The sequence below is a fragment of the Eleutherodactylus coqui genome, chromosome 10 (assembly GCF_035609145.1).
Source record: "Eleutherodactylus coqui strain aEleCoq1 chromosome 10, aEleCoq1.hap1, whole genome shotgun sequence".
Taxonomy (NCBI): domain Eukaryota; kingdom Metazoa; phylum Chordata; class Amphibia; order Anura; family Eleutherodactylidae; genus Eleutherodactylus; species Eleutherodactylus coqui.
Window position 1 is genome coordinate 10,397,486 of NC_089846.1, and position 14,324 is coordinate 10,411,809.

A 14,324-nucleotide genomic window follows, 5' to 3' on the forward strand; every position below is an offset into this window, starting at 1 on the left:
GTGGATTTTACGTCTGGACCCTCTACATTTACAGTTTCAGTAATGTGGTTGAGATTTTCAAAATCTAGTCCAAACGCTGTAGAAAAATGTGCACAATCTTCTAGCAACAGATTTCAGCTCTTCAAATGAGGGGGTGAATTCTGCACCACACTGTGGATAGTCTGTAGCAAATTCCGCACCGTGTGCAGATAGCCTGTGGGCTCATTGAAGGAGAACTCTCCACCTCCCGTGGCAACCTGTTCCACTCATTGATCCCCTCACTGTCTAATATCTAATCTGTGTCTCCTTCCTTTCAGTTTCATCCCATTGCTTCTAGTCTTTCCTTGTGCAGATGAGAATAGGGCTGATCCCTCTGCACTGTGACAGCCCTTCAGATATTTGTAGACAGCTATTAAGTCTCCTCTCAGCCTTCTCTTCTGCTAAACATTCCCAGATCCTTTAACCGTTCCTCATAGGAAATGATTTGCAGACCGCTCACCATCTTGGTAACTCTTCTCTGAACTTGCTCCAGTTTATCTATGTCTTTTTTAAAGTGGGGTGCCCAGAACTGGACCCAGTATTCCAGATGAGGTCTGACTAAGGAAGAGTAGAGGGGATAATTACCTCATGTGATCTAGACTCTATGCTTCTCTTAATACATGCAGAATTGTGTTTGCCTTTTTGGCTGCTGCTTCACATTGCTGACTCATGTTCAGTCTATGATCTATTAGTATACCCAAGTCTTTTTCACATGTGCTGCTGCTTAGCCCAATTCCTCCCATTCTGTATGTGCTGTTTTCATTTTTCTTGCCCAGATGTAGGACTTTGCCTTTCTCCTTGTTAGATACCATTCTGTTAGTCGCCGCCCGCTGTTCAATCTTCCCCACATATTTGGAACTTATTTAGTTTTTATTGCGCTTTTCACGCATGCAAAAAAAACACAAGAAGGCCCCATTGATTTCTGCTGCCTTTATGAAAAATTTGCATGCATCATGTGTATTTACACGATCGCATTTAATTTAATGCGCAATTTCAGTTAATACTATGGATCAATATGAGACATGCTGTGTTTTTTTCCCACGCGTGTAAAATACGTGTACGAACAAGGCAGGTCTGAATACCCCAATGCAAACCAATGGCGGTTAAGCTCTCCGTAGTAGGCATGTAATAAATACGCGCATAATAGCGCCGCCGGTGTGAATGAGCCCTTTTTCAGCTTTGTCAGGAAAGAGTTAAGCCAAACTCCCACCCACTTTGACATGTGACCGCGGCTACTGAGGGCTCTCAGCTATTGAAATGGACTCTGTCAGCCGCCTATTGTAAAGCTGATGAAGTGCCGCTGCGGAGCACTTAACGCGGCGTCCACCTCCAGCGTCGGCAGCCCGTGTAATAGAAGGGTCTGCGGCTGCTGACATCGGAGCCAGCGGGGGCCAGCCTGTAGTCTGCAGGGACAGAGGGGCGGCATCTGCAAGGAGGGTGGGGGAGGGAGTCAGGAAGAGGAGCGCTGCAGCCAGTGAATGAGGCACATAGGAGGAGACTGCGGGGACGGAGCGTGTGTGACCGAGTCCAGTAACCAGGGACAACCACACAAGCAGCGCTCCGGGCAGCGGCAGCTCCACCGCCTACAGCGCGCCGGGCAGCGGCACCTCCACCGCCCGCGGAGAGCGCAGTGTGCGGGGCCTGCAGCGGGCAGAGAGGCGGAGACCCGGGGCGCAGGCGGCACATCGGCGCTCACACCGCCCGGAGCTTCATGAATTAATCACCAGGGACAATGGGCAAATCCAACAGCAAGCTGAAGCCGGAGGTGGTGGAGGAGCTGACCAGGAAGACCTACTGTAAGTGCCCGGCGTGGTGGGGGTGAAGGGGCTGGCAGGGAAGACCTACTGTAAGTGCCCGGCGAGGTGGGGGTGAAGGGGCTGCCAGGGAAGACCTACTGTAAGTGCCCGGCATGGTGGGGGTGAAGGGGCTGCCAGGGAAGACCTACTGTAAGTGCCCGGCGAGGTGGGGGTGAAGGGGCTGCCAGGGAAGACCTACTGTAAGTGCCCCGCGTGGTGGGGGTGAAGGGGCTGGCAGGGAAGACCTACTGTAAGTGCCCGGCGTGGTGGGGGTGAAGGGGCTGGCAGGGAAGACCTACTGTAAGTGCCCGGCGTGGTGGGGGTGAAGGAGTCAGCAGGGAAGACCTACTGTAAGTGCCCGGCATGGTGGGGGTGAAGGGGCTGGCAGGGAAGACCTACTGTAAGTGCCCGGCGTGGTGGGGGTGAAGGGGCTGGCAGGGAAGACCTACTGTAAGTGCCCGGCGTGGTGGGGGTGAAGGGGCTGGCAGGGAAGACCTACTGTAAGTGCCCGGCGTGGTGGGGGTGAAGGGGCTGGCAGGGAAGACCTACTGTAAGTGCCCGGCGTGGTGGGGGTGAAGGGGCTGGCAGGGAAGACCTACTGTAAGTGCCCGGCGTGGTGGGGGTGAAGGGGCTGGCAGGGAAGACCTACTGTAAAGTGCCCGGCATGGTGGGGGTGAAGGGGCTGGCAAGGAAGATCTACTGTAACTGGCAGGTGTGGTGGGGGTGAAGGGGCTGGCAGGGAAGACCTACTGTAAGTGCCCGGCGTGGTGGGGGTGAAGGAGTCAGCAGGAAAGACCTACTGTAAGTGCCCGGCGTGGTGGGGGTGAAGGGGCTGGCAGGGAAGACCTACTGTAAGTGCCCGGCGTGGTGTGGGTGAAGGGGCTGGCAGGGAAGACCTACTGTAAGTGCCCGGTGAGGTGGGGGTGAAGGGGCTGGCAGGGAAGACCTACTGTAAGTGCCCGTTGAGGTGGTGGTGAAGGGGCTGGCAGGGAAGACCTACTGTAAGTGCCCGGTGTGGTGAGGGTGAAGGGGCTGGCAGGGAAGACCTACTGTCACTGCCCCGTGTGGTGGGGATGAAGGAGCTGACCAGGAAGACCTACTGTAAGTGCCCGGTGTGGTGGGGTGAAGGAGTCAGCAGGGAAGACCTACTGTAACTGCCTGGTGTGGTGGAGCCAAGGGAGTCGGCAGGGAAGACCCTCTGTGAGTGCCCGGTGTGGTGGGGGTGAGTGGACTGGCAGGGAAGACCTACTGTGAGTGCCTGGTATAGTGGGTGTGCAAGCTGACCAGAAAGACCTACTGTAAGTACCCGGCATAGAGGGGATGATGGGGCTGACTAGGAGGACCTACTGTATGGGAGGGGGGCGGGGGCAACAGAGAAGATCTACTGTAAGTGCCTGGGGTTGAGGGGGATGGCAGGGAAGACCTACTGTAAGTGAGAGGGCCAACAGGGAAGACCAACTGTAAGTGCCCAGCATTGTGGGTGTGCAGGCTGGCCAGAAAGACCCACTGTAAGTGCCCAGTGTGATGGGGGTAATGGGGCTAACTAAGAAGACCTCCTTTAAGTGCCTGGTGTGGTTGGGGCAAGGGGGCTGCCAGGAAACACTTACTGTAAGTGCCCTCCATGGTGGATGTGAAGGGAGTGAGGGGGCTGACAGGGAAGATCTACTATATGATCCAGCATTGTGGATGTCCAAGTTGAATTAGGAGGTGAGGGACTGAAAAAAGGGTTCTTACTGTAAGTGCCCCTCAATCTGAGGGTTGAAGGAGGCTGAGGGGCTAATGAAGAAGACCTACTGTATGTGCCCAGCATTGTGGGGATGCAGGAAAATGAGGGGGCTGACCAGGAAGACCTACTGTATGTGCCCCTCAATGTGAGGGAGAATGAGGGGCTAATGAGGAAGATCTACTATAGGTGCCTGGCATGGTGGGTGTCCAGGAGGAATAGGGGGTGACAAGGAAGACCTACTGTAGGTGCCTGGCATTGTTGGCGTGAAGGGGCTGACCAAGAAGACCTACTGTAAGTGCTCTGCATTGTGGGTGTCCAGGGGGAAGAGGGGCTAGAAGTGCCCCTTAATCTGAGGGTGGAAGGAGGATGAGGGGCTAATGAAGAAGACTTACAGTAAGTGCTCCGCATTGTCGGGTTACAGGAGCGATGAGCTGACCAGTAAATGCCTGGTATTGTAGGGGTGCAGTAAGAGAGGGGCTGACCTACTGCAATCACCCCAATTTGTAGGGGGAGTAGTGCTATACTGTCTCGGAACAAATAGTGTAAGTGTCTCATAATTGGGGGGCAGGAGAGGGAAGAGGGGTTAAAGCTGACTAGTAAGACCGCCGGTAAGTGTCCTGTATTGTGTGGAGAATGAGCGATACAGCAGCATCATATCCGAGATATAGGGGTCTCCTGCATGGACAGTGAGGGGCCGACTAGGAAGACCTACTGTAAGTGCAGGTCCTGATCCAGTGCATAGTGAGGAGCCAATGATGGGGTATGGGGAGGGGGTGTTATGGGGTACAAGAATGGGAGGTGAAGTTGTGGGTTGCAGATGATTAAGATGTGGGTGGAGGCTTGTTTGTGGGGTTGTCAGGTGTGTGAGGGGGTGAAGTCATCTGTGGGGTGTTCTGCTCAGATATATGGGGGCTCAGGCTTCTATGCTGGCTAGTAGTTTTTGAGATATAGATTTGGATGTGTGCGGAAGGTTGGCTAGTCACTGACAGGTATCAGAGCTGTAATACACTGATAACAAGGACAGGGTGATGATAATCTTTATTTGTATAGCGCCAACTTATTCCGCAGCGCTTTCAAGCATCGGAGAACACAGAGAATGCAACAATCAGTCTGAAACAAACGGGGTTGGGGTGATACAGGAGCTACATGGAGGCATGGGAACACGGGCAGTACGGGAATTACATGTGGAAATCAGTTATTAGATGGCAGACAGGGTTGGTAAGGAGGTGCAGGGGTAGAGGTTGTGAGCGATGGGCAGGATGGAAGCGGTGGGGAGCCATAGAGAGGGGTGGGGGACTAGGTCAGGAGATTTGGTATGCCCCCCTGAAGAGGTGGGTTTTTAAGGCACGTCTGAAGTTTTGTGTGTCGGGATTGTCCGGATGCCTTGGGGTAGAGCGTTCCAGAGGATGGGTGCTGCTCTGGTGAAGTCCTGTTGGTGAGCATGTGAGGTTCGTGTTAGAGGGGTGTTTAGTCTGAGAGTGTTAGCGGATCGGAGTGAGCGAGCTGGGTGATGTACGGACAGGAGGGAGGCGATGTATAGTGGCGCGGCGGCATGGAGAACTTTGTGGGTGAGAAGTAAAAAATTTAGTTCTGGAGTGGATGGGCGGCCAATGCAGTGACTGGCATAGTGAGGAGGCGTCTGAGAAATGGCTGGAAGAAAAATGAGTCTAGCTGCCGTGTTTTATATGGATTGGAGAGGGGAGAGTCAGTTTTTGGGGAGGCTAATGAGCAACGAGTTGCAGTAGTCGAGTCGGGAGTAGATGAGGGCGACAGCAATTGGATGTGGGGGTAAAGGAGCCCCCTGATTCGTTGTATGTTGGATCCAGTTCTTATGATGACAGAGTGACGTGTGTGCAGGAGGATGACGAGGGCAGAGCAGACTGTAGATTGTAAGCTCTTCTGTATAATCTGCATGATGTCTTGCTTGGCTCGCTGTTTTGGCTGTCATGATTGGTACATTTCGAGAGTTTCTGTCCTGATCGACGGCTTTCTGGCTGCAGACTGGCATTTCACACATTTGGGAGGAAATCTCCTTCTCTCCTCATACTGAGCCTCCCCCTCCGGCCCACGGCTGTCCTGCTGCGTTCTCTGTGAGGCCTAGTGTGCAATGGCTTCCATGTGTGCAGCATGTGGGGGTCTCCTTACACACCATACCTGATATTTATGATGCCCCAGGGGGCCATATGGACACTTTCTATGTGTTACACTTATTCTGTGTATTGGTTTGAATGTGGGTCCTGAACGTATGAACCGGTAACGCTACTGACCAGCGGGTCACACTGCTCGTGCTTCCGGGTCCGTTTACACCAAACGACTATTGTTCGTGCGAACAATGTCAGAGTTCGATCGTGCAGGCTGTTTATACAGGCGGATACATTGCTGTATAGTGAATGAGAACGACTGAACGATCAGGGTTTTAACCAAATGATTAGCGAGCGAGCCAACGATGATTTATATGCCTGCGTAAAATGAACGAAATGCAAACCATTTTGTCATTCCTCATTCGATCATTGGCTGCAGTAACCCTAAACGATTATCATTCATTTTCATTCGTTTGAAGAATAAGTGTTCCATGTGAAAGAGCCTTCGGTCAGATCCCCGTTCCTTCGTGTTAATGGCTTGTTACTATATGATGGGCCCTCTGAGGGTGCGTCCACACAGGTGATTTTCTCACGCGAGTGAGCAAAACTTGTATGGAAATAGAACCCGTTATTTACAATGGGTATGTTTACGGGGGGGACAAATCACAGTTTGCCCCCCCCCCCTTTTTTTTTTGCGCTATCACCCAATATTTTTTATGCGTTTCATGTGAGTTCAGTGCAGCTTCACTCGCTCACCTGCATGAATACGGCCTGAATTGTGAAGTGTTGTGGAATATGAAGAGGTTTATAAATACAAAGTTGATACATAACAAACAGGCTACACACTGATACATTGTAACTCCTCCCGCAGAGGCTGTAATGGAGTCAGTGACTAGTAAATATCATTTTAATGTGCAGGTCCTGAGCGTCGCCGTGCGTGTAATCACAATTGGGGCTCGTCCCACCTGCGCTTTTGTTTTCCGCTTAGCTGTTCCGTCTGAGGAGCAACCAAGCAGAAAACTACGGCGCCATTGATTTCAGTGGGATCTCAAGTGCTTCAGTTCAGCTCCATTTGTCTGTGTTCAGTTTAAAAAAAAAATAAAAAAAATAATTAAAAATAAAATTTTTGCCGATGGATGATGGAATGAAAAGGTTTCCGTTTGATATCAACCCCCCCCCCCCCCCCCACAAAGTTGAAAGCACAACAAAAAAAACCAAATGAGGTAGAAGCCAAATTTCCCCAATTATGGGAAAAAAATCCTTCCTGACTCCAATCTGAATAATCCACCGACCCTCCGGAAGTAATAAGTGCCTATAATGTATAATATTGTATCACTTAAGAAAGGCATCCAGCCCCTCCTGTACTCTTATTTAGTTCTCCATCACCACGTCCTCAGGCAGAGAGTTCCACAGTCTCACTTCTCTTACAGTAAAGAACCCCCTTCTATGTCGGGTAGAAACCTTCTTTCCTCTAGATGTAGAAGGCACCCCCTTGTTACAGTCCAGGGTATAATAGATGATGGGAGGGATCTCTGTACTGACCCCTGATATATCTATACATTGTTATTAGAGCGCCCCCTTGTTACAGTCCTGGTATAGTAGATGATGGGAGAGATCTCTGTACAGACCCCTGATATATTATACATAGTTATTAGAGCGCCCCCTTGTTACAGTCCTGGGTATAATAGATGATGGGAGAGATCTCTGTACTGACCCCTGACATATTATACATAGTTATTAGAGTGCCCCCTTGTTACAGTCCTGGGTATAATAGATGATGGGAGAGATCTCTGTATTGTCCCCTGATATATCTATACATAGTTATTAGAGCGCCCCCTTGTTACAGTCCTGGGTATAAATAGATGATGGGAGAGATCTCTGTACTGACCCCTGATATATCTATACATATTAGAGCGCCCCCTTGTTCCAGTCCTGGGTATAAATAGATGATGGGAGAGATCTCTGTACTGACCCCTGATATATCTATACACAGGACTGTAACAAGGGGGCGCTCTAATAACTAAGTATAAATAGATGATGGGAGAGATCTCTATATTGACTTCTGATCTATCTATACATAGTTATTAGGTCGCCCCTCAGTCGTCTTTTTTTCTAAACTAAACTGTCCCAATTTTGATGACCTTTCTGGGTATTGTAGTCCGCCCATTCCATTTATTACTTTAGTTGCTGCTCTTGTACCCGATCAAGCTCTGATATATATTTCCTGAGTGCCAGTGCCCAAAACTGTCCACAATATTCCATGTGTGATCTGATCAGTGACTTGTAAAGAGGAAGAGCAATCTTCTCATCATGCGCCCCTAGACCTCTTTTGATGTACCCTATGATCCCATTTGCCTTGGCAGCAGCTGCCTGACACTGGTTGCTCCAGTTAGGCATACAGTTAACTAAAACCCCCAAGTCCTTCTCCATGTCGGCGTCCCCAGTGGTTTCCCATTTAATGTGTAATGGTGACATGTATTTCCTCGGCCCGTGTGCAGAAGCGCGCATTTATCAGTGTTACACCTCATCTGCCCCCCCCCCCCCCCCCCCCCATGTATCCAGATCCTCTTGTAATCTCTCTTGTTTTCATTTTTGTGTCCCAAACATTGTTGGCTCTTGCGAGTTTCATCGATGATCGTTCAATATAAACAGGCAAACGACTGACAAACGAGAATTCATTTGCCTCTCGCTCATTTTATACAGGCATAAAAATAATTTTCCGCACATTGTTGCGTGTGAACAGCGATTGTTTGTTCATTCACTGGTCTAACGAATATAAACAACTGAACGACATCCAAACGCAATTACTGCCTATATAAACAGGCCGCTCGTGCAAACTATTCATTGCCCTGTGTCATGTATGTCCAGTGCTGAGAATCCCATCATACCGTGTTTCCCCAAAAATAAGACAGTGTCTTATATTAATTTTTGTTCAAAAAGGTATAACTTTTTTTACATGTATAGCTGCCTGGACACTATTTAAATTAACTGTTAGCAGGACTTAATTTTGGAGTAGGGCTTATATTTCAAGCATCCTCAAAAAGCCTGAAAAATCATTTTGCATCCTCAAAAATTCTGGAAAAATGATGCTATGTCTTATTTTCAGGGTATGTCATATTTTCAGGGAAACAGGGTATGTGACGGATATCGGCCACCCATCTTATAACGCTCCAGTACTGATATCGCATATATGATGTCTCTGGAGGTTATATCAGCCGCCCCTCCTATAACGCTCCACACTGTGAGGGTTAGTGGCCCTTTAAGGCAGTAACGATCCTATGAGTCAGTTCTTGATATCTCAGGCAAATAGTGCCTCCAGATTGCCCGCTATCACAGAGATTACAATTAATAAAGCCGGTAACAGTATTATAGCGGTTCACGGCAGATATGGCGCCAGACGTTTATATTAGTACTGACACCGGTCAGTAAATTCGCCAGCAGCAAAACCGCAATGATTAGAAGTATTAGACCCCGCTGCTCCCAATAAGCGTTATAGCGGATCGCTCCTCCGCCCGGCGCTGCAGATGATTCCCAGAAATGCGGGAACTCTCACCCCGAAGGCTGCGCATCTGTCACATTGGCAGAATTACTTGTGTATCTACGGGTTTTCTTCGAGATAATGGGCCACCAAAAAACAGGAGGTTTCTATGGTAACGAGGCGTGAACGCCCAGGCAGCAGAACGTCAGATCCAGAAAATCGTCTCCGTCATGATCCATTCTGCGGGATCCATTCTCATCTCCAAAGCAGAAACTGGTGTAGTGGAATGAGCGGCGCTACGTGTCGCTGACCCCCCAGCCCGCACGGGGTTAATGTGCCATAAGAGTAGTTGCTGAATTACATGCATCTGTTTGCCATCGCTGTGAGGCTGCAGCAGCGGCCGATGCCTCCTCCTTGGGAGACGTGTGTGCGTGGGCACAGGGGGGGGGGGGGGGGGCTGCGCCGCCTGCTCCTCGGTCCCGGCAGATGTCTTACTTTATTCCCTGAGACGAGGCGCAGTGTGTGGCGAACGCGGCGCTGGTTTAACGCGGTAGACGATTTAATGAAGCGTCCAGATTGAAATGAACCTGGGACTTTATGGCCATTTTATACATGTTTTTTTGAGCCAACGCTCAAGCGGGAGAAGTAGAAGTCCTTCTTTTATACTTCACGCTCCCTCTGGGGTTGGCCCAAAAAAGAAAAACGACCACAAAAATGGTGGACGTTTTTAGAAGAAATAAACTGTGTGAAGTGTACTCTTGTACAATAGGGACTCTGTGTTATCCGTGGAAGGTGCCCCCCCCAGCAGTTATGATTGTGAGTGTTGTATTGGGGACAGTTTTTACCATCTGTGGTCATTTTTACGCTTAAAGGGGTTGCCCAGCTTTAAACTATTGATAGCCCATCCTCTGGATTTGAAGGGGTTCCTTGCCTGGGACTGTTGCCGATACAACTGTTTGCTGGGCTGTCTGCTTGTGTACAGGAAGCAGACAGCGCCGTTCCCACTGCAGTGGCCAGGTTTGGTATTACAGGCAAAGTTTTATTCACTTCAGTGGGAACCTCACCTGTAATACCAAACATTGCCACTGCAGTGGAAACAGAGCCGTCTGCTTCCTGTGCACATGGTCTGGCTGCAAACCTATACCAATCTTGAGTATCGACCATCAACAGATTAAAGCCGGACAACTCCTTTTAAGATCCGAACACACATTAGGTGTCTGAACCTGTCAATAATGGTGGGGCCAGATTACTCTAAGGCTGGGGTCACACGGGACAGAAATGACCACACTGAAAAACTGCAAGATTTCCGCAGATAAGCGTAGCTTCAAAACGGTCAGCCTTTAGCCGCAGGTTTTAGAGCAATTTCACCTTCAGCATTCCGCTGTGGCTTTCTCCCCCATAGAGAGGAGAGAGGCTGCTGCGGAAACGATAAAAGAATTGACCTGCTGCGGAACTGAATTCCACACCGCACGTCAGTTTTTGTACGGTTTGGCCATAGCGCGTGGACGAGATTTTTGCAAAATTTCGTCCAGTTTGCTGGCTAGTCCTGGGATTAGGAGCCGCAGGCGCAATGGCCGTGCGGAAATTCTGCCCCATGTGAACCCAGCCTAAGGGCCCGGACACACTGCATTATCCGTTTCACGTACCGAGTGCAGCAATGTGTCCCATCTGACCGTGAGTCTCAGAAGCCAAACTCGAAGCATCATACACACGTGCAGAAAACTGGGTGGCATGCTCACCTGTGTATGAGGGAGGCTCAACTTTCCACCAACAGATGACATTGGGGATGTTGAATTGCAGCACCATATCCTTTTGTCCCCTGAGCCGTCTGGCTATGGCTTACCTCCCTAAACACACGAACATTCAGCCGAGCCATATGTCTGTGTATGGGGGGCAGCAGTTGGGCAAACCATTATTCGTATGTCAGTTATAGAAGGTGTCTGGGCAGGCTGAAGTGAATGGGACGCAGCCTGCAGTACCAACCTGGGCCACTAGGCAAAGTACGGAGCTGTCTGCTTCTTGCAGCAAAACGGCTAGAAGTGAGGCAACCTTTTTAAGCAGCCGCAGGAGGTTTCATAGGTATGGTATACAGAGTTCAGCTGATAACTGGGAGCAATAGCATATAGTCACTGTGAGCTCTGTATCTGTTAATGGATATGTATTTGTGCATGGGGAAACTTCCTGCCAGTGCTATGCAATGTTGAATTGACTACATTGCTACAATGATCTCTTTGCAATGCTATCATGTGTCTGTGACAGGCCAGAAGCAGGAAAATTAGGCCTTTGTGTGTTGGAGGGAAATTAGATTGTAAGCTCCTGTGGTAAGGCCGCCTGTACACGAAGGGGTCGGAATCCGACTCTGTAACTGGCCAGCATCTGTGCGTACCTATCTTTTATGTTCTTCATCTGTACTGGGGATGGACCTGGAGGCTCGCCGTCGGACATGCGTAGTCCAGATTTAAAAAAAAAAAAAATAAATAAAAAATAAACATTTTCCCGTACCGTCGCTAGGCGGTGATGTGGAATCTGCAACCGATCCGCGATCAGCCATGGCATAGTGTGAAGCAGTGGCTGTGAAGGTCGAGGTGTGCCCAGAGCCAAGGAAAACGCAGGGTAATAGTCTGTCTGGCTGACGACTAACATGGCGTTCATGGCTGGTCACCCAGCTTTCCCAGACTCCTGAGCTGCCTCGTTATGTGCTAATCCCCACATCTTCTCCCATATAGCTGCATAGCACTACAACTCCCATCCTCCTGCGGACACTCACCTATATATGAGCTGTAACATCCAGCTCCACAATCGGTGTGATTATAGCGGCTGAATTTCCAGACGAGGAGGGGGGGGTCACATACTTTTGGCCTGGCGCTGGTTAACCATCAGACGCTGCAGCCCGGGATCTGAGTGCACTTTGCCGCAGGTAATGAACAGCTTCGGCGCGCTGATCGCCTCTTAGTTTAGATAAATCCATCGGAGTTGGACAATCCGTTTATAAATCTTCCGCTGGACGGGATTTGTGCCGTCCGCTGTCAGATGAGCACGGCTGCAGGGGCAGGCAAAACGTAAAGGGGTGATTAAAGGATTACATGGCGGCTATCTTCCTGAAACTGCGCCAAACCTGGTCTGCATGGAAGTGAATGGGACTGAGCTGCGACACCAGACAAGCCTTGTTCATGAGCAGGGAGGGGTATTGCAGGTCATAACTAATCAAGTAAGTTGGACTGAACTGCAATACCGGACACAACCTAATGACTTGAGTGGCGCTGTTTCTGGACTAAGCGGGCAGTGTTTTTTGTCTCCCCCCCCCCCCCCCCCTCTAGTCCTGTACAACCCCTTTAATGTTGGTCATCTGCAGTTTCACTGGCAGCAAACACCAGGATGATGACATGCTTGTTGCTTTGGGTTGTCCCAGCCACTATGCTATAGGCAATTATTGCTCCCGAAGCCCCAATCAATCCAGAGCATAGGGGTCTCCGGTCCTCTTCTTCTCCTCCTGAATGGAGCTGCAGTAAAGCGCGTTCTCTGCCACTTCATTCATAGTCCTGGGACTGCTGCAGATGGCAGACTGCAAGAATTCAGCCGGGACCGTGACTAGGATGGGCGCAGAGGATGCGGTCACACCGGGCCCCGTATGAGGAGACCAGTACTCCGTGCATGGGGCCCTTACAGCTTAAAGTTAAGTTTCTCCACTTGGTTATTTTCAGCATCTGCATTGGAACAAGTGGAGGGCAGGGCGCACGGGACCCCCGATCCTGGGATCAGTGGGGAACCTACCAGTCAGATGTCCTGTGCATGGGCCATAATAACCCCTTTTAGGGTGCGTTCACACGGAGTTGATCTGCTATGGATTTTCTGCAAATTCCGCAGCAATTCTGCATCATAAAATGCGGATTTCACCCTCTTCAGGTGAATTTAATCACTTCATGACCGCATAATGTAAATACCCAGCAGGCACCAGCTGATGCTGACAGCCGCCGGTAACTGCCACATTGGAGTTGGCACTGATCGTGGCAGTTAAGGCCTCATGTCCACTAGAAAAATACAATCCGCGCAGAATCTGCCGCGGATTTGCTTTAAATGGTATTTTTTTTGCATGCAGATATCCGCACACATTGCTATCAATGTGATAGCAATGTGGCCGATCCGCGTGGAATCCATAGCAAAATGGAGCATGTCGCGGTTTTTTTCCCGCGCGTGAAAAACGCAATTCTTTTAAAATGCCATCTGCGGGTGCAAAAATCAATTTAATGGACCCGCAGATGGCAATGATTCCATATGGGCAAAATCCGCTGCGGATTCCGCAATTCCATTTACCAAGTGGACATGAGGCCTAACTGTTAAAACTAGACATGTGTCTAAACAGTCAGCATACTACAAGCCATCAAATGAGTGCCTTGTGGGATTCTAGAAAAGGGTTAACTTTTCTATAAAAGTTTTTATACAATTTTAAAACAATTTATATATATATTATTGTCCCGGCTCCCAAATAATAAAACCCGATCAAAAGATGTATGCTTCCCAGAATTGCACTAAGAAAGCCCACAGCTCGCCCTGCAAAAAAAACGCCTTCGTCCTCCCCAATCGCCCCCAAAAAATTCAAAAGTTGCGGGTCTTAGAATACGGAGGTGTAAGGGGAAACAATACACTCTATACGTTCGGTATGGCTGTAATCGTCCCGACCAATGGGGTAAGGCAGGTGCATAAATGATTTCTACTAGATTGGCAATGCTGCAAAACCAACCAACGCTTCCCGCCCCCCCAAAAATGGCACAATTGCATTTTTTTTTTATATCTCCCCACTTAAAATTTTTAAAAAATTTAAACAGTACGATTAAAAATGCAACTCATCCCGCAAATAAAACAAGAGCTTCTACAGCCGCGGCGATGAGAGAAAATAAAACGTTATGGCTTTTAGAAGGCGGAGACAAAAAACCCCCTATTAATGACATCCGGTCCTGAAGGGGTTAAATTGAACAGTTTAAATCTTCTGTGAATCCACTTAAAAATCCATGATACAATCTGTACCGCGGGCCGGGGATTTCCTACACTTTTTTTTTTTTTTTTTTTTCCCCCACCGTGAAAAACCCACACCAGATCCGCCAGGTGTGAACGCAGTCTTTTTTTGCAAAGCGCCATTGATCCCAGTTCACACGGTGCGGCTTCTCCGTGAGTCCAGAGCGTGCGGTCCGCGCTGAGAGCTGCGTGTCGTCATCAGTGGGCAGAGAAGG

General features: G+C 49.5%; 1 protein-coding gene across 1 annotated transcript in view; it reads left to right on the forward strand.

Moving 5' to 3' along the window:
• Window positions 1–1,464: 1,464 nt before the first annotated feature.
• NCS1 (neuronal calcium sensor 1) overlaps window positions 1,465–14,324 on the forward strand; it is a 58,278-nt gene continuing 45,418 nt past the window's right edge. The window contains exon 1 of the mRNA XM_066580226.1: window positions 1,465–1,814. Coding sequence (XP_066436323.1) covers window positions 1,751–1,814 — 64 coding nt within the window. The 5' untranslated portion in view covers window positions 1,465–1,750. The remainder of the gene's footprint in view (window positions 1,815–14,324) is intronic.